Raw genomic sequence first — 26,976 nt, forward strand, 5'->3', positions numbered from 1 at the left:
TATAAAAGTTCTCTCCTTCACCCCTTAGTTCACGAGGACTAGAAGAACATGCGCACACTCGTTTGCTCGGCTCACCGAACCGTGGCCAGGGCGAAGGGCACGAGTGCACGATACCTACATGAATGATCTGCTAAAATCGAGTCCAGTTGCTTACGCATGTGCGGCTTTTTTTTAAATAGTTTCATTCATTTGCTACGTGAAAAAATGGTTATATTATATATATATATATCTATCATCTGCCGCTACCACAATAGAATACAACACATTAGGGTTTTGCCCCTCTCTCTGTTGTGCCGCCACAGGTAGACTACTTTGTCCCACTATGCCGGCATGCACTGATAAATCGGAAGTGCAGATCTCCAGAACCCATCGTCCTTGAGATCCTGCACCGAGAGATGGTGAATAAGGTTTTTGAAAAGCGCTCTGCATGACTGCTCATGATCCACTTTCTTGTCGTCATTGACTGCTCTCGATTTGCTTCCTGTCTGTCATCACCTTCTGCATCGTCATCACGAAGTTTTCTGTGTCTCCTGCTGCAGATCGGTACGTTCGCTAAGATTAATCTTATTTTAATCATGTTTTATCATTGAGTATATTATAGATGTGTAGATCTATTATTTACATGTCTAGTTTACACTCTTGCTGCATAATAATGATCGTATATCAGTTTTTGTTCACGATTTATCTAGGAACTAATTAAACCTAAAAGTGCACTTTTATCCAACGTAACCTCCATCAAGTGCATCATAAAAAAACAAAGTCAAATGTCTAGATTGCATCCAAGAGTCCATTTGCTTTAATCCTATCAAGAGATTTGGTGGCATTTTGTGCATTGTCACCAACAACTTCAATTACTGACGGAAACATAACAATCATATTGAAAAGAGAATTGAAATGAGAACCTCATCGAGTATCGCTGGCTCTTTTAAGTTCTTCTAAATTTTCTTTACTTTTTTTTTATCTAAGCATATCCATGTCCTTAAAAGAATTTCCTACTGTTGATAGGACATCACTCATCCACCAAAAAGCCATACAAAATCTTCATGAACTCTTAAGTAACCATACAAGTTTGCTTCTACATCGAAGCGTATCTTAAAACTGAGAACTCTTAAGTGTGAAAGTTTTGCAAATTCATTTCTTGAAATAACTTCTTAGTATCTGTGTCGTCTCCCTGTCTACTCTTAACCTTTATCTATCCAACCTATTAATTCAGAAGTACCAAAATACAAGTAGAATATTTTGTTCAAGTTGAAGTAACTCCATTATTCTTTGAATTTTCTCATCAAATTTAGAGTGTGCTAGTATATAACTTTGATTTCAAAGTGTAAAAATGTGAAAAATTACCTTCCAGCTTGCATCACAAAACAAAGTACCCAATGACAGAAAATGATCAAACATGTATTTATCTTCCCATTTTATAAATTGCAAGTGTGCTTCTGTTGCGTATATGGGTAAATAAAATCATGGCTAAGGCATACAATATATCTATCTGTTCTAGATAATTGAATAACCATTTTTTTGTAATGGCACTACATGTCGTTATTTAACTGACCTCTGAAAGATTGATCTCCAAGAATAGGATCCATAGCTTTGCATGCAATCTTTGTTTTTTTTCCCAGGACATTGTGTTGCGTGCCTTAGCCGTTCGGTAAATTCGGGGACACAGAACATTGTGGATAGGCAGCGAGCATGAGTTGATGCATTGCCTGTGAACTAAGTGATAGATATCTCTTGAAGCAAGCGACATAATCAGCATGACAGAGGGGAAACAGTAAGAACACACTGCATTTTGTTTCTATTTGAACATGTAGTTCTGAATGCTACTTATGAACCTTAGCAACTTAGGCATAGAGCAGGCAAGAACTAAATAATCTAAAATACCATAGCCTAGCAAATTTTCACTAAGATTAACATAGATGCGCATGAAGTCTTGAGAACAAAGATATAGAGTCAACAAAGTAGATTACAGAGGATATAAGTATTAGGCTAGCTTGATCTATACCAAATGTAGACCTTAGTTTCCTTGACCTGCACCATGGGATCATAGAGTATCATATTACATTCCAAAACAACCATGACTCACTACCGGATTTCGGTACTTTGCCGTGTGCCTAGGGCACACGGCGAAGGCTTAAAAACACTCGGCAAACAGCTGTCGGCGTACACAGTGCCGGCAAACAGCTGTTTGCCGAGTGTTTTTTATCGCGCACTCAGCAAACTCTTTGCCGAGAGTCGAATCTGATACTCGGCAAAAAAAAAGCGACTAAACGGCAGCAGGGCTGTAACGGCCGGTTTGCCGAGTGTCTAAGTAATACACTCGGCAAAGGGTTATATATATACTTTGATTTCGTTTCAAAAAATCGCTACAATTCAAAACAATATATATATATATCACTGCATTTCATACCATCACATAATAAATTCGAAATTCACTAGACAAGGCAGATACATCACATCCAGATTCAACTTTGACAAATACAACTTCACATTCATGTTTACATAGCACATTCATGTTTACATAGCTTACATAGGACATGATGGGTATCACATTTGAGCACTAGAAAAGGATCATATACAGTACATTCTAGACATTAACAACTACTACAAGGAGATCTTCCATACATGTAAACCTGAAAAGAAAGGAAACCCAACTGAGTAAAAATTGTTGAAACATGTGTACAACTTCAAGCAACGAAACCTGTGTAAAATAGCATAAGGAAAATGTAGTAAACTACAGATTGACAAGGAGACATAATTTCCTATTGTTCAGTGCCCAAGTTTTGAAAAAAGAACTTGGATTACCTTTGCCAGAAATGTTTGGGCTTTTTTGTGGTACCCTTTCCACGTGATTGCAACCAACTTTTCTGATTGTGTAAAAACAAAGGAACAGACAGCAGAATGAAAAGTCAGGTTACCACAAGCTTATAGTTAATTAACATCAGAAAACTTATTGCAATGCAATCTGATTGTGTAGAAACAAAGGAACAGCCAACAACATATATATGTTTGGGAACGGAGAAAAATGGAAGTCAACAACCATAATTACATTGACACCATGCATCTGCAGAAATTGATATTGCATCTAGAAGAAACAGAACCATAATTACAGGATTTAACAGAATTATATAATCAATCAGAATCAGATTAAGCAAGATTATCAGTATTTGAACTGCATGGTATTATCCTAATTTCCTTAGATGCCACACATTGCAGTCATCAGCTTGCAATATTTAATGAACTTAGTCAAGACAATAGGATTCGGAAAGAATAGTACTTGTCGCAATGGTCAGTTGCTCCCTTCCAGCCATGGTTGCATCGGCGGCCAACTCCTCAAATTCTCTATCCATTTCAGCGATTCCTTGAGGCAGACGGGGACTCATGCTCCCTACAAAACAGACAAGGAATCAAATGTGGAGCCTATGCCTAAAGACATAACCGGATAAAAAAACACACAAACACAGAGATGAAGATCGATCCATGAGCACCTGCAGCCAGTGGCGGACCCAGGGCTTTCAGACAGCCTGGGCGGACTTTTAGAGCAATATTTTATTAATAAAAATATGCTCTAATTAATAAAGTAACATTCAAATATTAAAATTTCGATTTTCACCTTGTGGTATATTTGTGCTTCCTTGAGTTATCTGATTTTCACTGCTTCCGCTAGCGCCACCATTGTTTCTCATAGATTGAACAAGGAATCTCCTCATCTCTGAAAAATTTATAAATCACATTCAGTCACCCATTTAGCATTCACCTAGCTAGAGTATTAATTCTGAAGAATTTGGTGCCGATTACAGTACATCCTGGCATTTTGCATGGTGAAGGTGATGATTTCACTATTTTTGCAGCATTTTCTTTTACACTTTTCCTGACTGAGAAAAAGCAGTACCCCTTCCACTAAATTTCAACAATGGCTGACATCTCCTACTTCTACTGAATGAAGATGCCCTTTGGGGTAAATTAAATATTGTCTAACATATTTGCCAAGGTTTTTTGCAATAGTTACCACTTTGAATTGCAATATCTTACAAGTTAGAGCTTTCATGGAGAATGACTTATAGCTCTGAGGTTCCTGCAGGCTGGTGCTCTTTCTCCAACGAAACTAACTTAGCTAAGGATGAAGCTTCTGGATGCCCACAATAGAGTAAGGGTCATCACCAACAACTCATCGTCACGCACATCGCCTGCAAAAAACACTGAGACATCACAAGCTCAGAACAAGCTCTTAGTCTGTGATGTTCTTGAAGAAGGTACGAGCAAATTGGCCATTGATTTACTGACTTACCCCTTTTTTCCTGGCCAAGTCAATCACACATCCTTCTTGTTCTGCAAACAGTTTCAGGTCTCAACGGACAGTTTCAGAATTTAAGATACCTCTGTCAACGCCATTCAGTCATTGCATCAATTCCGCAAATAGGCAAATAGCTGAGACCTGAGACTCTGAGAGCATGATACAAATAATCTAAGAGTTGCAATTCTTCTATCTTCGTCAGTTATACTAGAGCTTGCAATATATTTTCCTGCAACAAAGGGTGGGATTGAGAGTTGAGACTTTGAGTAACTCTAAATCTCTACTTATACTATGAACATGATATAAAATTAGGGGTTTAGGGCCGAGTTCGGAGTTCATATGATGAGCTATTGAGCTTTGATTTATTTGCTTGTTGATAACTTGATATCTTAGGGACTCTTGGGGGCTGGGGTCACGGCCTCACCTCACGCCTCATGAGCTCACGGAGTCACGGACGGTCACGGCCTCACGGGCAGGCGTTTACTGGAGAAGTGGAGAAGCGAAGCGCGGCGGCCACTCAGCGGATGGGGCTCTTGCCTCGGTGCCTCCTGGATCCAGAACCAGGCGACAGTGAGTCGGCCCCTCGCCTCCTCGGTAGACAGCGGCGGCGGAGATGCAGAGCTGAGACCTAAGAGCACGGGGCGTGAGGTGAGGCAGGGGTGCGACATTGCGGGCTGCCGGATGCAGTGACACCATCCGCTGGACCGCCGCGCTCGGCCGCAGTTCCGCCCGCTCGCCACCTCGCTCGGCGGCCGCACCCCTGCTGGAGCACCGCCTCCGTCCTCCGGGGCTCTGCGCCGCGCTGGCTAAGGAGCGGCACCCCGCCGCCGCTGCCTGCACCACCTGGTCAGAAGAGAAAGAAAGGCGCGTCCGAGATTGGGAGGGGAACGAATGAATAACGCGCAGTCGGGAAAAAAAAAGGCGCGGCCGATGAAAAAAAAGGCGCGGTCACAGGAAAAAAATTATTTCATTGTTTGCCGAGTGTTAAAACACGGACACTCGGTAAAAAACTGATTTTTTTTAAGAATGTTTTTTTTTTCAAAAGTGTTGTTTAGTTTTTCTTTACTTCTATGTTTTTTCTTTCTTTATTTTATTTGTTTTATGTTTTTTTCTTTTCATCTATTTATTTTTTTTACACCATGGTAAGCTACATGTTGGTGGTCGAGTGTTGCCACCCAGATGTTTCAAATTTCTTTCCATCTCTTGAGTAAGGTCTAAAAATAGACGCAACAACATGAATATAATTTTTCTACCCATTTTTTTTCCATTACTTCATGCACTTGCAGTACAAATTTGACTTATATCCATTAAAAGCCTAGAAATGCATTTAATGAATTAAAAATTGCAAACGGACCCAGAAAAATACCAAATTTTAACATGGAATATGATATGTTGTATGTTGAGTGTAGAAAAAGTTTCAAGGTCAAACGATGATTCAATCGTCACTTCGGCTTCAAACCTGATCCGTTCCGTCTCGAAACCACGATCCTTCCTCGGAGATGCTTCGGTTTCTAAGCATCGTACGTGACAACTTTTGCAAAACCTTCTCAAATTTTTACCATAGCCTCTACGTATCATATCATGACACCATGGCAAGTCTTATATTTTTCAGATTTGGTTTGCTTTTTTTAGAATTAAAAAACCAATAAGCTACATGTTGGTGGTCAAGTGTTGCCACCCAGATGTTTCAAATTTCTTTCCATTTCTTGGGTAAGGCCTAAAAATAGACTCAACAACATAAATATGATTTTTCTACCCATTTTTTTCTATTATTTCATGTACTTGCAGTACAAATTTGACTTATATTCATTAAAAACCTAGAAATGCACTTAATGACATAAAAATTGCAAACGGATCCAGAAAAATACCAATTTTTAACATGGAAAGAGAGGGGGAAAGAAAAGAAAAGAGAACAAAAGAGAACAAAAGAGAAAAACATTTTCGTGTCCTAAAAAAATAAAATAAGAAATGTTTGCCGAGTGTCCGTTAGACGACACTCGGCAAAGGAGGGACGCGCCGTCAGATTACGACCGGAGGGACACATGGCGTGATGTTTGCCGAGTGTCCGACTTTACCGAGTGTATTTTCTTGAGTTTACCGAGTGCTATTCTTTGCCGAGTGTATATTCTTTAATTTGCCGAGTGCCTAATTATTTACCGAGTGCTTTCGTACGGCACTCGGCGTAGGGGGTCATTTGCCGAGTGCGCGACAAAATGCACTCGGCAAAGAATAGGACACTTGGCAAACCTTCAGATTCCGGTAGTGACTGTTTACATATAAGATTTGTGCAGCAAGGTCATACATTCACGCTTTCTTGATCCTAAGGAATTTTTTTAGAATCTCAAAGCAGGAAAAAAAAAAGAAAAAAACAGGAGGAAGCACACATACTGCAAAAAACAGGAGGAAGCACACATACTGCTTCCAGATAAAGAAGTGCAACCGTGTTTATTTGTTGAATCAGTTGCATAATTGAGGATTAATCACTCTCTTACGCACCAATTTCACACAAATCAGAGAGTGAGAGAGAGAGGGCCGGAGAGATCTGTTACCACAGCTCTTATTGCAGACCTAGTGTCTCTTAGATATGTCTTGCGTGGATCTGGACTGCGGGAGGAAGAAATGGCGGGGGAAGGAGGCACAACAGCCAGGAGTCGAGGATGACGCGCGGGAGGTAGACCAAGGCACCGGCATTTGATGAGTTACGAGTGAGGAATCCAGCAGCCGGGGCGAGACATGTTGGGCGCCACCCTCGCCGCGTTGCCCTCCTCTCGCTCTCGCCCAACCTGCTGTCTCACATCTCCTACTCCTGCGAGCTGCAGCAGTGCTTCTACCTCCTCGCGCAGCACCTCCGCCACCCGCCGAGCTGTCGACCAGCTCCACGCATGAAGGGGACGAGGCGGCGCCGAATGGAAGAGGAGAGGGTGCAGGGAGCGGCGCCGATGCAATACGCGGAGACGTTGGGCGAGCCTGCTCAGCTCCTCTCGCCCCACGCCGTAGCCTCTTCCTCCCCCACTTCCTTTTGCCGCCGCTGTTGCCATCGTATTTTTCTCGCATTGAGGGGATCCGGGGGTGGGGGTAAGGCGGAGCGGCTACAAGGAGGCCGAGCGGCGGCGGGGAGGTGTAGACGTCGCGCGTCACGCACTTTCGGGCGGCGCTCACGCGAGCAGGGTGGCCTACCTCCAAATGCAGAGGACGCGCTCCTCCCGTTGCCAGGTTCCTGCGGACAGCGACGGCGAGAGTTGGCAGGGCGGGCGACCGGGGTGGGGACCAGGAAAGAGGCTGCAAGAGGGGAGGAGCTCTGCTGCGACAGAGGAGGAAATGGACAGCGCGAGGGCCTCGATGCCATCCGAGGCCACGACCGTGGTGAGCATCCCATGGGGCTGACGCCGCCTCACCCCTTCCACGTGTGTTACCGGCACGAAGCCGAGCGCCGCCGCTCCGCTTTCGCTCTGGTTGCCGGAACGCAAGTCGCTACCGCGTCGCCGCTATTTCGTACGCCATCTCCGCTCTCCATCGCCATCGCTTCCCACCACAAGCGCTGGGGAAGGCAAGGCAGCAGGAGGGCCGTGCTCGGTGGGACGACGGAGATGGTACCTAAGGCGGCAGGCGGGTGGGAGCAGGGCGAGTGGGCAGTGGCGCTAGCATCAGCGACGGATTTGTGAAACGCCTGGGGAACAAGGAGGCATGGTTGGCGGGGAGAGGGGGCGGCTGTGCGAGAGAGAAGAAGAGCACGTCTGGGGCGGCTGTGACGGTGGAGGGGTCGGGTGGCCTAAAGAGTCGGAAGGGAGAGAGGCCGGAGAGGGAGACGAAGAGTCGGGAGAGTCTTGATGATTCGCAATACCAGGCGTGGCCTTTTTATCAAACGACCTACCTGTCAAAACGGCTGACGTGAAGTAGCTGGCCCGCAGAGAACGCGACCACGTTTAGAGTTTAGATTATTAGAGATATCCTAATATTTCCCGTTATTAGATTGAAAGCGCGAATATATCTCTACACCATTTCCAATCTCCTACATCTTCGTTGCTTTAAAAGTACTACTCACCTATCAAGGGATTACAAATATGAAACATGCTTATAAATAAACAAAGTAAATAGGGAAACTCCTCGTTGATTGCTGAAGGATAAGTGTATCAAATGATTAATCTAGGGTTCACACAATGCAATAGATCAAATGATGGAATTATAAGATATCTTGATCTCTCGATCGAGACTCTAGACTAAGTAATCCCTTAAGACTCTTGAAGGCTTGTAGATTTAGGTGCTTGTGGTAGGGATCTAAATTCTACTAGAAACGTTTTAGATTTAGATTCTTTCTAAAAAATTTATTTGGTGAATCAGAATCATTTGCTGAAATAATTTGGCTAGCTGTCTGGATTCAAATTCTTGAAAAGGAAATCAAAATTAAGTTGTTTTCTTGAAAAATTCACAGAGATAGATATGGTTTATAAAAGATATCAAAACATTTTTTGAATGAAGAACAATTCAACTGCGACCCATTTTAACTGGTGGCACTTGAAAAGAATTAAATATAAAAAATTGGCCGTTTATATACTAGAGGGGAGGCAAGAAAGGAAGAAACAGAATCACTGAGCCAAATAGAATCACTGTTTCTCAGGAGAATCGGAAATGATTCACTAAGCCAAACGGACCCTTAGAGTTAGATTGGTGGCGAGTTGTATTCGGATGTCCTCAATATCTCGTGTCCTCTCGCCTTCCTTTTATAGAAGATGGTAGGTTGGATGAGGTGGTGCACTTGGAACGCAGCATGGTAAGGCGGTAAGCGATCGTATTGGACCCCTCCAAATATTCTAGAGGCGATCGACGTTATGTCAATTAGAGATGTTCTGAATCAAATCTTCACGCATCTATTCAATTAGTTCTGGGGTAGACTCCGGATTTCCTACAATTCACTCAACCAATACCATTTGTGCAATAAACATATATAATTAAAGATAAAACTGTACATATTAACTTAGGATTAACCTAAAGCCCCGCAGATTTTTTTTACATAAATCCGACTCATCAACCACATGCACCAGCTAGGTCTAGGCTGGCCCACATCGCTAATGAGCACCATGTCACGGGACCAAATCCAAACTACTGCTCAGATATGGGAGGTGAGAGATAGAGCGAGACGTCAGGCCAGGTTCATGGTGAGCATGAACCCAATGCCGAAGCAGAGGCGACGGCCGTTGCCCAGTGGCCACTCACGTGCCCATGTATACCATTTCAGATATTCAACAACAAGACTTGTAGTAGGAAGGCCATGCCTAAAAGGGTGAGGAAGAGGGGAAGAAAGAGAGAGGGAACGCCATCATCAGTCATAGTGACCGAAGCGGCGGCCAGAGAGGAGCTGTAGGGAGGGTGGCTTGGGTTGGGGGATGGGTAACCTCCCTCTGTCTCTGCTTGAGAAGGGAGGGAGGAAACAACTGGCAAGCTAGCTTGCAATCCACATTATTCGGTATATCGCGTGCATACAATAGGCAACATATTCGTCTAAATAATAAGCATAAACATTATAAAAAATATAGGTACGCAACCAAAATAATCATAAGAACAAAATTTCTGCTAAATTGTAATGTATTCATCCCTCTTTCAAAACACAAATGTGGGTTATACAGAACAACATACGAGGTCAAGAAATCTTGAGTCCTGAACCTCTTGGAAAACAACAGTTTCTGTTTACATAATAAACAAATCAACAGGACGTAACGTGACCAATTTATTGTATCCAAATCACTATCAATCCATCCTGCATCCATGAACTGTCCAAATTCTCTAGCTTCCAGGTGTGAACTTCATGCAGATTGGTGGCTTGATCTTGGCAAGAGAAAGCAGGGACGAAGGGAACGTCCATATGCCATCTCCACAGATCAAACCGGATGCAACTGCAGGCACCATGAACGCAGCCTCCTTTCTGTTCATCTTGTTCCACACAAAGACCACCAAACTCCCAACGCACATATCGATAGCAAAGCTCCCACCCACAAGGAATGGCACGGCCATCGCCATTGGGAGGGGCACGAACTTCGCATACCTGCGCGGCAGGATGTCCCTAGCAACACTCAAGATCAATGCGAACGCGAAAAATCCAGCGGAGAGTGAAAGGCAATGCCTCGGCAATGCGGAGAAGCCCTCCACACCAAGGATCGCCATGTTACGGTAGATCAGCGCATATGGCGCCTTCCAGTAACCATTAGGGTTTCCAATATCAAATGCCTTGTAGAAGAGCAAGAACGTGAGAGGTGCGACAATGCAGCCCATGGCTGTCCCAATAAATTGTGCCACGAGCAAGGATCTCGGTGATGTCAAAGTCAGATGGCCCGTCTTGAAGTCGTGCATCAGATCGGCAGAGGCCATCACTAGCAGCTTCACCATTGTACCTCCAATAAGGCCGGCGACAACACCGTTGTCCTTGCCAGCCCAGGCTGCAAAGATAAAGAGGGCGATCTTGCCGTAGTTGTACGCCATGTTAATGTCGGTGAGCCCTGTTCCGTAGGAATTGGAGAACCCAAGCAGAGGGGCGAGGACGTAGGCGACAATAACGTAGTACCACTTGATTTGCCGGAACATTATCGGTATGGTGATCACAGAAATGATGCATAACAGTACATATCCGGTATATGCTGCCCAAGAGGGGACAGAGCCCCCATGGAAGACCTCATCACGCTGTAGATCGTCAAGTGCGACCATATCATCCCCATTTGCCACTGCGTACTCAATAACAACAAGTTATTTTTTGAAGTAACGAAAGATAGAGAAGTCATGCGCTAGAATTGAGTTTGTAGTGTTTTCCTTTCCCCACCTCTGTTGCTAGCACGTTTGCGGTTTAGTCGATCGTTCAGGCTCCTAACAGTGACACCAAGGACTTTAAAAAAGTGGTACATGCCGTCTCCCGTGATCAGAGCTATACAGAGAAAGGCCTGGAAGGCAAACAAAACAAAAGAAATTTAGTGACATACATATATACGTGACTTCAACATTTTATATATGCAACAGACCACACGACATAAATTATTTCAGAAATCTTACGATGATCTCAAAGTAATTTGGGCTATCTATTTTTTAGATCGGATGGTACAAATTGATTAGAATATTCTCTATTGTTCGGACGTAGTATATGGAGTATAAGGGTATCTTTGAGAAAAAAAAAAGAAATGGTGGTAACACTGTAGCCTGACAGAATCATGCCTATCGCCAAGGCGGTAACACCACAGCCAAACACAGATGCCTCGGAAGCACACCTCAATAGCTCACTGGCTAGACAACATACACATGAACGCACAAATCCGGCTGCAGCAACACAGCCGGTTGGTGGCTACAACCCGCAGGACAGCATGCTAGCACACTAGCGGTGGCAAACAAAGCCAAATCAGACCATCGGCGGATGATCGGTGGCCAGCGGAAACACATCATCAGCCCACACCATACCCGCTCAGCGGAGAACTTGACGGTGCACGGTGCACACATGACTCGCGCGACCGGAGACAAACAAACATGACAGCTCACGGCAGACACGCTGGAGACAAGCAAAAGATAGCTCAATGCCGGCACGGCTAAGAGCCATTCATGCACCCACGACAGAGGTCAAAGCACCGATCAATAGCGTCCCTAACATGCAACGGCAAAATACCCGGCGCACCAAAAGCAGCCAAGCAACAGAGCGCAATGGCGGCAGCACGGTGGCACCAGCCAAACACACACATCAAAAAGCACGCCGGTCAACACCATCAGCGGCAATGACATAGGCGACGTACCTTGTCAGCACACCGTAAATATTAATAATACTATGATAATTACTAAAATACCTAATCACATAGACGATAAGATTAAATCTATACTACTTCCACCTACATGTAGTATGAAGTATCGTAAAAGTTCTCAATTATTTCTACTGGACACTTGTATCCAGACGTGGTTGGGGGTTGGATAGTTTTTCTTTACAGAAAATTGGGAGACGGGTCTCCAATATCTAAAAGTTGTAATAACCAACGAGCAAAAGAAGAGTTTGTCATAAGAGAGACCTTGTAACCGTATAGGCTTTTCATGCTGCTTTCAGGTATGTTTGCAGGATACCAATCACCTTTTTGTTTGCTGATGAGTGGCCACAATATCCCCCATGACAAGATCGCACCAATGAGGGTGGAGATGTTCACAAGGTGCGAACAAATCATCCCCGCACCGACATACGTGAGGCTAAAGTCGAAGAAGAATCTGACAGTCGAAAAAAATTGAGAATTAGATAGCATCACATGCTGCAAATTATTGGGATCTTTGATGAACATGTTAGCAAAACATGTATATTTACGTTTGTTTCCAAGCCTTCAGACCGAATGTAGGGAACTGAACAAATCCACAAACATCGCCTCCTGTGTAGAACCACTGGAAGAAACTCCATATGAAGCTGAGCCCAAAGTATCTTATAAACCCACGGACTTGCATCCTATCGTGGAAAGTAAAATAAATTCACTCGGATCGAATAGTCATCGAGGGATGCTTCAGTCAAACGACGGTTTAAAAATGAGCATAAGAGTGGTGGGGCAACAATATCCATACTTTGCATTCTTGTCTCCTTGCTTAGTGTGGAAACCGTTTATGAGAACAGCAGTTGCAGTTCCACTTGGGTAAGTTAACTTGTAGTCAATGACCAAAACCTGGAAATATCATGTAAAATGAGTCGCATTGATAAATGAAAACTAGATAGGATTTTCTAGTGCACAACACCATTCTTCATATTTGTAGCACAAACCTTGGACAAATTTTGGGTCAGTGGCAAAAGAAAAGAACATTATATTTGTGCATTCAAACTTCCGCTTCTGTTGGGCCTATTTTGCGTCCTCTAATGACAGGCCTCGTCTTTATGTGAAAAGAAAAATCAATGTGCCATTCTACATGGAGATAATTATCATTATGTGCTGGAGCATCTGGACAACCCGAAATGATTGGCTCTTCAATAACATTGGTCTAACAATTCAACAATGCAGGACCAGATTTCTTCTTGAGTTAAGCTGTTGGTCACTCATAGGGTCAAAAGAATGTATCTTGATCAACTCTCTCAATGGATAAACTCAAGGCTGTAATCTCTTGGCTACATTTTTCCTCCTCCCTAATTCTACACTTGTATACATAGTTACCTGCTTTTACAATTTTCACCTTAGTTAAGGCCTCTTAGCTTGTTGTGTTTCAATGTAGAATCTAGCTAATACTCATGGCCAGTACGTGTTTCGAAAATACCAATTTTCGTACCGTTGACTAGGAGTCGGGAAACAAGAAGCGGCTGTGAATTTGATCCATCGCGAGGGATACTGAGCCGAAATTTTGAAACTTCATCCTTGCAACACGTTGTGCATGCTGGAAAAACATGGGAGATAAAAGAGAGAAAAATGACACCTTTCTGAGGGGAATCAAGCTTAGGAGGCCCGCGAAGCTGATCGTCGCCATATATGCAGCCATCCAGCCAAATCCAGGGTCCTTGTAGCTCCCCGGCACGTTGGCCGGCGAGTTCCCGGCCAGCTCGTACGTCTTCTTGTCCAGGCCCAGCAACGTCGACCCGAACCCACCTGCATGCGCACGAATCGGTCAACAGCTGTCACGACATTTCGGATGGAGCGATGCACCGCGCGCGTGCGCGTGCACTGAGCAACTGACCGCCGGACGCGATGGTGTAGCACGCGACGGCGCAGGTCTCGACGACGGTGTTCTCCTGGCGCGTGAAGGGCCGGTGCGTCACGCCGAGGCTTTCCAGCACGCGCGTCCACCCGCGGAGCCCGAGGAAGGCCAGCAGTGCGGCGGAGACGTTGAGCGTGGGCACCAGCCCCGTGGTGAGGATCAGCTTCATGATGATGACGCTGTAGATTAACCCGACCAGCAGCGCCACCACCATGCCCCGCACGGTCACCTGCTCGCGCCACGGCAGCACGCACTCCTCCTCACGCGCCGCCGCAGGGTCAGATTCCATGTCCCCGGGCCCGGGCTCGTGCTTCTCGATCTCATCGTCTGCGACACCGCGGTGCGCGCGGTTCACGACGTCCATGGTAGCGTTGCTCCTCTTCCTCCTCGGCTGAACGAAGCCAAAGAGAAGTGCAGAGGCTGATCTCTACAAGTGCAACCCCAAGGAGGTGAGTTGCAAACAGATGTTGATATTGCGATGCTAATAGTAACCGAGGTTTATATAGAGAAATGCTCGCCAAATGTCAACTCTCTTAGAAAAAAATCGAAATCATTTTCTTGCATCGAAGTATTTTTTTTATCATCTCCATATCAATAATGTAAGAAAGTTTCTCCCGTCTATACATCCAAATCATATGATTCGTACCATCAGAAGGTAGTTAATGGCACGTACTGTTCTTGTATATTCTTACCACTGGTCCATTTCACTCAGGATCACTGGCCGAAACTTGAGAGAGTTACGTATGAAAGAATAAAGCAACTTGAGCGGGGTGATCAGTAGTACTGGCGGCATTTTTCTTGCCGTCTTGTCAATAATGAATTCATGTCGACAGAGTAATGGAATCGTGACTTCTCTGATGCGGAGCTGATTATAGTTATTGGGGAATGCATACCTATATATATGTGTGTATATATATATATATATACATATATATACATATGTATACATATATACATATGTATATATATACATATATCTTGCCAATGATGAATTCATGTCGACAGAGTAATGGAATCGTGGCTTCTCTAATGCGGAGCTGATTATAGTTATTGGGGGAATGCATACCCCTCTCTCTCTCTATATATATGCTATTTTACATCCTAGGTATAGCATACTATAAAGCATATTTGGTACTCTCAGGAATATGTACTCTCATATATGTATCTTATAATATAGAGAGTATCTCATGTGATAAATAGTATGTATACGGAGCATATGAGTATATAAAATTATCCAAGTAGTATGTATACTTTTTTATGTGGTTTGCACATATTTTTTTTAGTATATTACATTTTATGTATAAATATAAAAGTATTATTAAAATCTATTAAAATTGATGGACTTTTTTTTTAATTTTTTCATGTAGTTCACATCGAATTATCTTAGAATGAGTATATAAGTATACCCATAGTGATAAAGGAGTATATTCAATTTATTTATGTGGTATATTATAGTAGAGAGTATGTACTCCCGAGAGTACAGAGTATATATATATATATATATATATATATATATATAACTCCCCACCGTGCTAAATAACTATTCAATGTGGCATCCACTCCGCAACTAGGAAAAACCGAAAGTTTACTCCAGCAACTAGACAATCAATGCGTCATCCACTCAGCAACTGAAAAATGCCAGAAATTTACTCCCGCAACCGAGAAAAGCCATAATTTTTACCCCCACAACCGGAAAAAGCTAGCCTTTAAATAGAGATTATTTCCTCTCTCCACTCTAATACCCCGTAAACCGCTATAGATCTCCACATCCGAATTTGTAACCATTGCCGGTGGGGCGCAATTTGAGAGGATTGTCAATCTCCCTGTCTCCATGCGCTTGCTTCCCGACGTTCAATGATGAGCCGAGGCGTTGTCCATCGGCTCTGACACATACGTGAATCTCTCTCGCTCCGCTTGCTCCCCGACATTCAACAACGATCGAGTCAAGATGTCGTCCATTGGTGCAAGCGCGGATGTACATGTAAAATCTTCATTGGCGACCTAATTGACGTACTCAATGACAGTAGCATGGCGGGTGCTTGCACTGCTGACCAATGCCTGCAATGAAATCTAAAATATTTTCTAGTATAGAAAGAGATATGGCGAATCATATATTGTAACATTTTTTTTTAAATCTTTGTTTGATTTTGTTAGCAGACCAATATATCATGCATGTTATTGCATGAAATCTCCTTATTTAGCCGATTACTTCCTCGATTAGCTAGAGATTATTTCTTTGATTAGCTAGAGATTTTTTTTTTCTAATTATATGATTAGTTTCCTTGTTTAAAGAGAAAATCTCACAGGTTGTTACGATAACATCCTGAGTTTTAACATATTAGTTAATAGCAAATTTAACTCTAAATTAAAAATTTTGTAATCAAATAAACCAAATGAAATAAACGAAATATGTATATATATACATATATAGCACTATGTATATATTCATATATATTAAATTGGCTAAGTACTACAAATTGCAATGCCTTTGTTTCTAAAAACTTCTCTGTGCGTTAAAGTGATTCATGCGCATTTCATTTATGGTTTTTATAGTTCTTTGAGTGGAGATTTGAAAATGAATGTTTCTATATTTCAAATCTATTTTTAGATTCCATTCAACTCAAATCCAAATTGAATTCAAATATTTTTTATTCAAATTATCTTTGAATCCTAGAGCTTTACTCCCATTTCATAAATTCAAATGTCCCCAATTGAATTTATACCAAGTCCAAAGTCAAATATAAATTCAAATACCTCATTTGAATCTATCCCAAAATTATTTCTCCTTTTCTTTTTCCATTTCCCCTCCCGGGACGTTTCTTCTCCCTTTCCTCTTTGCATGGCCTGGCAAGCCAGCCCACTAGCCCGGTTTCCCCTCCCCGCTCTCTCCTCACACTTAGCCCATCGTGGCGCACCGCTCGGCCGCATCATGCTCACACACGCCAGCACCTGCGCATGAGCCCAGCTGTCCATGTGTCGCCCATCCTGCGGTCTCCCGCCGACGCTGTCATCTCCCTCCTCCAACGCGACATCGCGCTGCGCTATCCCATGCCACCACAAAAGCTGCCTCCCCCTAGGGAAATATCGCGGCCAGCGCATTCAATGTGCCAGCAACTAGCATCGCACCCTCGCTCTCTTTCCATCCCGCTGCCCTTTCATCTGCACCGTCTGAGCGTCTGACACCGCGACTTACGCCCACACATGCGTTCGGCCAGCTCAGAGCCTCCGTGCTGCGGAAAAGATCATCGCTGGGGACTTGTTCATCATGGACAACACAACATGCCTATAGCCTTACTGTTGAGCCTCTACCTCTATAAAAAGGACAGTTGGTCTCTCTTTCTTTCCCCTTTTCTCCCATTTCAGTGCCGCCATGCCATTTTTCTTTATCGCAGCTTCAACGTCACCATTCCACCCCCTCGTGCTACCAAGGAGCACCAAGAGGTTGTCGCCATCCTTGTGCCACCGTGTGTCCACCAGGAGCCCAACGGAAGGCCGCTCGCGCCGAAAGCCGAGTCGTTCCACTGCCACCCTATTGACGCACCACCGGACATTGTCCATCATCTCATCGGTTCTTAGCTCAGCGAGCTTCCATGTCCCCTCGCGCAACCTCGTAGCTAACAGGTCATCGTCTCAGTGCTCTCTCTTCACGTAGCGGCGTGCAACCCGTGTTTTTGGTCCACTAGAGTGCTTATGCCCTTGTGCGTGGCCTGACCTTCATGTTGAGTAGCCCAGGGAGCTCTAGCCCCCTTTTTCCTTGTTGGTTGACCACTTGTGGTGCAGGGGGTGCTGCCTAAATTCTTTGCGTCGTCACTGTCTGGCACTACTTTGGTCACGGCTTGCCGTCAACAAGCTCCTAGCCGAGTCCCTCATAGCACATAGGTAATTGTCATTTGGCATCTCGTCGTGGAACTCCAGTAGGAGCATAATTCCATCAAGCTCGCTGGTGCAGCTCCGCCGTGATTTCTCGTCGCCGGTCGATCCCCTTTGCCATTCTGCTCGCCTGCACCCCCACGTGCGCGTGGACCAGCCGAGTCAGGCCGTCTCAGCCCAATAGCGGCTTCTGCCAAGCCAGCGCAACCACCCAAGAGCTGGCCTAGCTTCAACAGCCCACGAACCAGTGGTCTGTCCCGAGTGGGCCGAGTACTGTGCAGCCCAGTATTGTGCAATCCAAGCCCAGCCCAGCCCAGTCAAAGTCCATTTTAGCCCAACTTGTTACTGTTCATGTGGTCCCAGGCTACTGTTTAGTGGATCCCACCATGGGCACCACCCACAAATAGTGTCCTTTCATATTTTTTGATTTAATTTTAGATATAATCTTTCGAGAGGTATAACTTCTCTGTTCTTGCTCCGATTTCGGTGATTCTTTCGTCAAAATTCATCTAAATTCAAGGTCTACCCATCTACCACAATGTGATATCCATTAGATCTCATTTGAATTTCCATTTGGTGTTATTGATTCTTCTCTAGTATAGCTTGTTATTGATCGTAGTCGTAATTGCAGAACCACTAGAGTTTTGTGAGTGCTGCCCGGGAAGCATCAGGAGTGAGGACGATCCTGACTACAACCATGACTTTAAAGAAAACTTCAGAGAAGGCAAGTCCTATCTCCTTGATTATATTGAACCTATGTTTTCAAGTAATCTACATGATCAACTAAAATTGTACTTATTATCGCATGTGATATGTATTGTGCTTTTACAAACTGCTTGTAATAGTTAATCTTATAAAACACATGCCATGCCTTGAATATCATCATCAAGAGACATATCACCCTAGGATTACTATAGTTATCTATATTAATGTTGGATGATGCCTTGCTACGTAGTATGCTTAGGATTGAATATGTTTCCCAGGAGACGTCACCTTGAAATGCATCTCTTCAGAGATAATGTTCACCGTTTATCAAAATTAACTCATGTGCCATGAATCCTTAATGGTTGTGAATTTTGTGATGGTTGTGAAATCCTTGATATGATATGAGAAATGGAGGGTGGTGTGTAAAATAGGTGAAAACTATTTTGGCGAGGGTAGGTAGAGTAGTACTCTGGTCCAGTATGCTCTTGGGGCTTGAGTTACCCCTGTGGTATTCATTGCCGGAAGATACCTGCCATGGTCACTTAAGGACCGAGTCCTTTAAGCCACCACAGTGCAACCATACGTCCTGAATGGGTAGGACTTGACTTTTTCTTCTCCTTACCACATTGGACATCATACTATGAGGCTGAGAGTAGCGAGCAGTCAAGTGACTATCTGTCTCTCTTTTTAAATGTTTCTAGAACCAGCCGAGGGCTTAAAAAGGGGGATGCCATTTAGTATAAGGCCTCTGGTTCTTGGAGGTAAATCTCTTAGATAAGCCCGGTAGGTAAGGTGTTGGAAGGGTCTCGGTATAATTTGCTCCTCCGCTTGCAATGATTGGAGGCTGAGCATATCTCGTGGGTATAGTGTACAACCTCTGTAGAGTGTAAACCTATTCGAATAGTTGTGTCTACGGTTATAGACATGCGAAGGTAGAACCTTTTTGACTAGACTTCGGGTGCGTGTGTCTTGATGAGTAAGTGTATGAACTAGATGTCAGTGTGATAAGGTTGTTTGCTTAATCCGCTAGGAGTTGTGTGGTACTAGAGGTACACCCGATGTGATGCTAGGGACTGCGGAGCGAGATGTAGCCTCTCCCAGGACCAAAAAACCACGAGATATAACTCGTTACCTTATTTTTTGGAATTAAATCGTTTAGAGTTAACAGTAGAGAACATAACTAAACTCTTGCATAAACCGCTATACGCTAAAACAAAACTCTAAAGCCTTATCCTTGAAGTACTCCTTTATGCATCTATCAAACAATTTGAAATAGTATAGGACTTGCTGAGTACCTTCTATACTCGCTCTTGCTGTCACGCAGATGAGGAAGCTGATGCTGACTTCTCCGAAGGTGAAGTTGAGGATGAAGAGTAGTCTTAGAAGTCACGTTCGCACCCTAGTTGCTTGTGGCTTGGGTTGTGATTTTCCGGTCAGCTAGGCTTGTAATATACAATATGGTTTGTAACCTCGTGTACTCTTAACCTTAATACTTATATATGAAGTTTGACTGTAATACTATAATTGTTACATTATGCGTATCAGCTACTTGATCCTAGGGCTGATACAGGAGGCATAGGAGATCCTAGGTTTGGTTACAGTTACTACCTACCAAATCAATTGGAGATTATTTCCTTGGTTAGTTAGGGATTGCTCTCCTAATTAGTGATTAGTTTTCTTATTTAAAGAGAAAATCTTGCATGCTGTTATTGTATATGTACTCCATATATGGTGCAATATTGTCAAATAAATCAACAAGTGCCAATGTTTGGTTTCCTTCTATGTAATATATATTTTTCAATCGTGCAACAAATATTTTTTGGTCATGCCAACATATGTTTTCTAGTCACACTGATATATCACACCAACAGACGCTTTTCGGTTTCTTAGTAGGTTTTTTCCTATTTATAACATGTTTTTTTGTTTCCTGCTTTATAATATGTGTTTTCCTATTTTATAACGTGTGTTTTTCAGCTTTCCAGTTTCTTAATAGGTGTTTCCCTATTTTATAATATGTGTTTCTGTGTTTTATTACGTGTGATTTACAACTTTCATTTTTTTAATGTGTGTTTTCCTATTTTACAATGAGATTTTTTTTTCTGTTTTGGGACTTCTTTCCCACATGCGGGTCTGTTTGGTCACTTTGGCTGGTAATATTTAACACGCAGCGTGACACACACACACACACACACACACACACACACACACACACACACACACATACATATACAATTTTTTTCTTAAGTACTTTTGTGCTATGAAAAATGTAATTTTTGTAATTGATAGGATCAGTGACATTCTAAGAGGGGGGAGTGGTGAATTAGGATACTTAGAAACTCATCGGCTCCAAAAACTTCACAAGATAAACCTATATCTATTTCTATATAAATGTGTTCTAAGTTTATCTAGTGTGTTTACTCTACCGTTCAAAACAGATTGCAACCTATCTTGAAAGTGAAATTATAAGTAACTCAATGCGAAAATGTAAATAAGGTAGAGAAAACAAACTTGACATAAGGGATTTTTGTCTTGTGGTATCGATGACATGAACACCACTGCTAGTCCACGTTGAAGCTCCACCAAAGATATACTCCCAGTCGTTAAGACTCTTCCAGTCATGGCTCTTGAGTCACCAAGTCACAAAGGCAAAACTCACACCAAGCCTCTCTTCGGTTAACTTCCTGTCGTCTTCGCTTCGGAGCTTGAGTCACCAAGCCAAGGGTCTCCGCGTCTCTGTATAAGCTTTTTGTTGCCACTTCACACTAAGTCGGTGGGTTAGCAAGCATGAGCTACCAAGACTCACGGTGTTGACGAGTCACCAAGACTCCGAGGTGCCAGCGTACCACTTGGTACACTCTAGGATTAATCCTTGATCCACTCTCTAGGCAGTAACACCTAGCAATAACTCTCTCTAGGCTTATTAGCATTATTCACTCTCTAATGTTGTACTTAATTGCTTTGGATGATCACTTTAGCACTTTGGTGACTTGTATGTCTTCACAAGTATATATGAGCTTCTCTGGACTCCAACACCTTCAAATGCCCGAGTGGAGAGGTATTTATAATCTCAATCCCGTGGACTAGCTATTGCCCCATGGTTCAACTTTACTGTATACATCGGATGATTCAGTGTAAACAACATTTTACTCATCGGACCATTCGATGTGTACATCCTTTAAAAACTAGCTGTTGGATCTCCACTCAAACCCACTATGAACACCAGATGTTTCGGTGTGTTCACCAGCTCCATCGCTGGACCATTCATCGTGTACATTTGAGCTGACCAAGCCACTTCTTCTCTATACAAAATGCTCTGGAGTAGTCAATCTTGAGCGTCGGACCATCCTACAAGAAATACTCTAGCATGTAGAACTTCAGAGCACCTGACCATCCGGCGTGTAGCATCTTCAAATCCTTCCTCAGGAAATACTCCAGCGTGCACCTTGTTCATACGCTAGACCTTTCGACGTGTACAAGTGCCATGAGCTGAAACACTCCGGCGTGTATAACATCTCTGTCACCGGACCATCCGGCATAGTTATTTTTCCTAAGACTTCTCCAATTCAACCAATCTTTGTCCTAGTTTCGGTGGCTTCTTCATGTATTATATTTATGAGACTTACTAAAACATGTACTTGACAAACATGTTAGCCCCATTGACTATGTTATCATTAATGACCAAAATCACATACATGCCCTAAATATGATCGCTACAATCTCCCTAATAGCGTGTTTGCTACAATCACTCCCTTTTTGGTGATTGATGATAATATAACCAAAGAAAGTGGCAAATAAACAATACCAATTATAAATGACACAATTAATGAATAGCAGCACTTGCGCAATGCCTTACGGATTTTCTTGGATGCATGTTCTTACCACTTTATTCCACTTTTGTTGTGGCTCCCCCTTTCATTATCGCCACTATCTCCTTTGATTGATCTATACAAGATCTCATCCCCCTTTGTCAACCTTATCATCCCTAGGCATCTTGCTTTCTTCCTTGTTCTCCACTAGGCATGCTATCTTGCATATCATGTTTCTTGCACTTGTTTTGATCGCCAAATTTCTCCCCTTTTGTCAATAATCTCAAAAAGGTGATAAACACATGTTGAACTCAAGGGAAAATGTTAGAGTACATGGGAGAGAGCTTCATGAACTATGATACAATTAAAATGATACCAATTTAAGCCTTTAAGCATTGCATACCTCCGGAGAGTCATAGATTACTCCTTGAGACTACAAAGATATCACTTGAAACACATATTAGTCTCAAAATCACAACCCATAGGATATTCTCCACCTAAATGTGTGCATACAAGTATTGCATACTTGTGAGAGACATGCACTTGTTATTAATAACAATAAGGATTTATCATATATATTGGACTCATGACACATAAAAGATATTGCTTGTAAAAAAATATGTCATGCAAAGAACCTACAACTAATAAACCATGTAGGTTGCTCACAGGTTAGAGAGAAAATACAAGCAACTTACCATATGAAAACCTATAATAGGCATTACAATAAATTAAAATATGCATATACAATCCTAGACAAGGAAAATTTATACATCAATTGAAAAGATTTTGCATCTAGTACCATTACCTCAATTACCTTTGGATGAGGATTTCAGTATATGATGATCAAAGTTTTCATCGATGCGCCCAATATTATACACTTGTCTTCTTTGCTTAAACTTCTCTTCATCTTATGAGTAAGTGTGCAAATCCCCAATGCCAACTTAGGGCCTTCAAGTCTTCTTTAGAACCCAAACTGATTGGGGTATATTCATGTTGGCAATATTTTCCTTGGCATCTAAATAGGTTGGTTCCATCTCCGGCCCTTTCTCCTAACCATGTGTGAAACCACTTTGCCATTGTTCTTCTTCTTGAGCTTATAATAGTTGCTCTTGTAGTTGGGATTAGTGTAGATGTTGGAGGTCTTGTTGAAGAGATTAATCATCATCTTCTTCTCCTTAGTCTCCTTCTTGACTAGCTTACATTGAAAAGACTTATAGTCTTCTTGATGACACTTGAAGCATATCATGATGGACTCCTCTACAAGCTTGTTCACCATGTTGGTACAGTTATCTTGAGGAGGTTGGACATGTTCTTTGCGTTCTAATCTTGCCAAGTCCTTTATGAGCCCTTTCCACTTCTTGCTTGAGCTCATCATTTTCTTGTACAATTTATTAGATGGTTCTATAACAACATTCTCAATACATATCTTATCACAAAGGGTTGAGCTAGATAAATCAATTAAATCATCACAAGAATTGGACGCATCTACTTTAAAATTGAAATTAAAGAGAGAGGTAGATTTATTCAAAGGGACCTTAGATTGAGATTCAATGCCCTCAAATTTTACCTTAAGCTTTTTCATGCTCTTTTTCTAGCAATTTAAATTTGCTTAATAATTATTTATAATTAGACACAAAGGTAACACAAACTTCATTAAGGACATTGAATTTCTTGAGTTCTTTAGTTTGTTTCTTTAAGTTTCTTTGTTGCTTATTTATTAAATCAAGAAGTTCTTCTTGAGAGGTGAATCATTACTTACATCGTATTCCATACCTTTGTCCACAAGGTACTTGTGAGATGACTTACGTGATGAATTTTGTAATAATGACCTTGTGGAAGAGCTTTTCTTGGAGAAGCGAATGATGAAGCCCTCATCACTTAAGCTTGAATCATCTTCAGTCACCCATCTTCCTATGCTTACGAAAGTTTTTCCTCTTTCCATTGTCTCCCTCTTATTCTTGGTCTTCTTCTCCTTCTTGATATGATCAATTATGTTGACTAAGTCTTTTATGGAGATACGATGATCAATCTTGGCATTAATCCTCTTGGTGTTTTTCTCCACTTGTGAAGTGATCTTGGTAACCTTGGGATCAATCTCTTCATCACTTGAGGTTCTTTGCTGATCTACTTTATAGCCCTCTTCATCTTGATCACCATCATCTTTGTTTGAGTTTGACTCTTACTCTTACCTCCTCATCTTTACCTTCATATGTGGCCATGGAGCTTGCTTGTGAGAGCAAAGTTCTTGGCATCGGATGAGTAAGAAGCTTCAACCCCCATCTTTATGGTTATCTCATAGACGGTGATCTTATCGAGCATTTGACTTAGAGTCATCTTCTTATTATTGTTGTCGTAGATGATGAAGACTATCAACTTATAATTTAGAAGAAGACCTTGAAGTATCCTTCTCACCACTTGATTTTCTTCAATTGGCGTCAAACGTAGCTTATTAATCTCATTGACAAGGGTATTCAAATATGAGTACATGTTATTATCACTTTCATAGAGAAGTTGCTTGATGAAATTGAGTTTAGTAAGTAGCACATGATATTTTTTATTGTGCACATATGTTGTGCCTTCATGTATTTTAATGAGACTAGTCCAAAAATCATGTGCATTGGTGAGAGAATAAATATGATTAAATGCATCGACATTTAAAGTTAATAAAAGGATACTCTGTGCCAATGTATTGAATTGTCTCTCCTTGTTGGTGATGCGTGGTCTCATCCCCTCCTCAGTGACTCTCCAAACATCTAAGCCTCAGGCTTGCAAATAACAAGACATTAGAATTTTCTAATGATAAAAGGAAGTGTTGTCAAAATGTGAAGTATTATGAGTATCCATCCCAACCCCGGACGTTACAACTCTAGGCGGACAAACCTATCAAGAGTGCGAGGCTCTGATGCCGATTGAAAGGATCGGTGATGTCTAAAGTGGGATGGTGAATTGTGACACTTAGAAACTCCTCGGCTACAAAAGCTTCATAAGATAAATCTATATGAAGCTTTATCTAAATATTCTCTAAGTTTATTTAGTGTGTTCACTCTACCGTTCAAAAAAGATTGTAACCTATCTAAAAAGGTAAATTGCAAGTAAGTAAATTCAAAAACATAATAAGGTAGAGAAATCAAACTCGACATAAGAGATTTTTATCCTGTGGTAATGATGGCATGAATGCCACCTCTAGTTCATGTTAGAGCTCCACCAAAGATATGCTTTCGATCGCTAAGACTCTTCCGATTACGGTTCTTGAGCCACCAAGTCATAAAGGCAAGACTCACGCTAAGCTCCTCTTCCGATCATTTGCTGTCGTCTTCACTTCGGAGCTTAAGACACCAAGCCAAGGGTCTCTACGTCCTCGTACAAGCTTTTTGTTGCCGCTCTACACCATGTCGGAGGGTTAGCAAGCATGAGCCACAAAGACTCACAATACCGATGAGTCACGAAAACTCCAAGATGCCGACGTACCACTTGGTACACTCTAGTATTACTCTTTGATCCACTCTCTAGTCAGTAATACCTAACAACAACTCTATCTAGGTCTATTAGTATTAATCACTCTATAATCTTGTAATTAATTGCCTTAGATGATCATTTTAGTACTTTGGTGGTTTGGTTGTCTTCACAAGTGTATATGAGCTTCCTTGTCCTGGCTTTAGTGATTTTTTTTTATGTATTGCACCTATGTAACTTATTTAACATATACTTGACAAACATATTAGTCTTATTAACTATATTATCATTAATTACTAAAATCACACGTATACTCTAATATGGTTGCTACAATCTCCCAGAGCATATTTGCTACCGTAATAATTATGAAACACCTATTAATAAACATTTTTTTAAATGCTTAAAAGGCTATCATAACCAGTTTCAGTTTATTTATGAGGTTTATTTGATGATAAAAGAGCCTGTAAAGCTCAAAACAGGTTGCCTGGCTGCAACTGAAAACTTGTTTCAGAATCCGCTAACAGGCATACTCTACTAATGTGATGAACAGAGCATCTCGAGGCTTGTAGTCTTGTAGAAAGCCAAAGTAGACTACTCAAAAAACAACGAAAGTCAAACCAGAGACATGTTGCTTATCTTGCTACGGTACATAATCTACTCAAACAAGGACTATACGCAGATCGGAAGTTGGTAATAAACATTTTAATTTTCATATTTCCTAGCTACTTCATGCCGCTTTGCTTCCTGGCTTGAATGCACGATCAGTTTAAACCATTTTTTTTATGCTAGGGAACTGGTCGCGTCTCCATGTTTGGGCAATCTGTCAATTCCACAAGATACAGAATCCGTCGGTTGGCGTTCAACAAAAAAATGATATCATTTCTTTTTAGGAATATGAAATCCTTGATACGTCTGTTCTGACGTTTGGTTGTCTCAATGGAAAGATCCGTCGGTTGACTTTCAACAAAAAGATATCATTTTCTTTTCAGGAAATATGAAATCCTCGATACGTTTGTTCTGACGTTTGGTTGTCTCAATGGAAAGACCGAATAGGAAGTTCATCTTATATGGTGAGATTTCCATGTATGTTACTGAAAAACGTTAATGTTACACTAAAAAATTTCAACTTCCTAATTTGCCATCCGTTTTATCTTTTCTTCCTTCCCTACCAATCCGTTCGGC

At 42.1% G+C, this 26,976-nt stretch overlaps 1 protein-coding gene and 1 long non-coding RNA gene across 2 annotated transcripts; both read right to left on the bottom strand.

Moving 5' to 3' along the window:
* Positions 1–2,414: 2,414 nt before the first annotated feature.
* LOC133917621 (uncharacterized) lies at positions 2,415–3,115 on the bottom strand. Its single transcript, XR_009909705.1, has 2 exons — positions 2,803–3,115; positions 2,415–2,630 (listed from the first exon to the last, which is right to left on the bottom strand). It is a non-coding gene; the product is annotated as an uncharacterized LOC133917621 (long non-coding RNA).
* Positions 3,116–9,853: 6,738 nt separating this feature from the next.
* LOC133919428 (iron-phytosiderophore transporter yellow stripe 1-like) lies at positions 9,854–14,437 on the bottom strand. The gene is made up of 7 exons (XM_062363813.1): positions 13,940–14,437; positions 13,682–13,851; positions 12,848–12,945; positions 12,600–12,734; positions 12,316–12,505; positions 11,097–11,214; positions 9,854–11,001 (listed from the first exon to the last, which is right to left on the bottom strand). Exons 1-7 carry the CDS (start codon positions 14,322–14,324, stop codon positions 10,070–10,072), a joined length of 2,028 nt encoding a protein of 675 aa, XP_062219797.1. The 5' UTR covers positions 14,325–14,437; the 3' UTR covers positions 9,854–10,069.
* Between the last annotated feature and the right edge of the window lie 12,539 nt (positions 14,438–26,976).

Source organism: Phragmites australis, chromosome 5 (assembly GCF_958298935.1).
Source record: "Phragmites australis chromosome 5, lpPhrAust1.1, whole genome shotgun sequence".
In the NCBI taxonomy this organism is placed as follows: Eukaryota; Viridiplantae; Streptophyta; class Magnoliopsida; order Poales; family Poaceae; genus Phragmites; species Phragmites australis.

Bases quoted from the DNA above. Each gene is read 5' to 3' on its own strand.
- LOC133919428 (XM_062363813.1), bottom strand. From the start codon at position 14,324: ATGGACGTCGTGAACCGCGCGCACCGCGGTGTCGCAGACGATGAGATC. The intron at 13,852-13,939 runs GTCAGTTGCTCA...GTGCGCATGCAG, and splicing joins CTACACCATCGCGTCCGGCG to GTGGGTTCGGGTCGACGTTG. The intron at 12,506-12,599 runs GTAAATATACAT...TTCGACTGTCAG, and splicing joins CTGAAGGCTTGGAAACAAAC to ATTCTTCTTCGACTTTAGCC.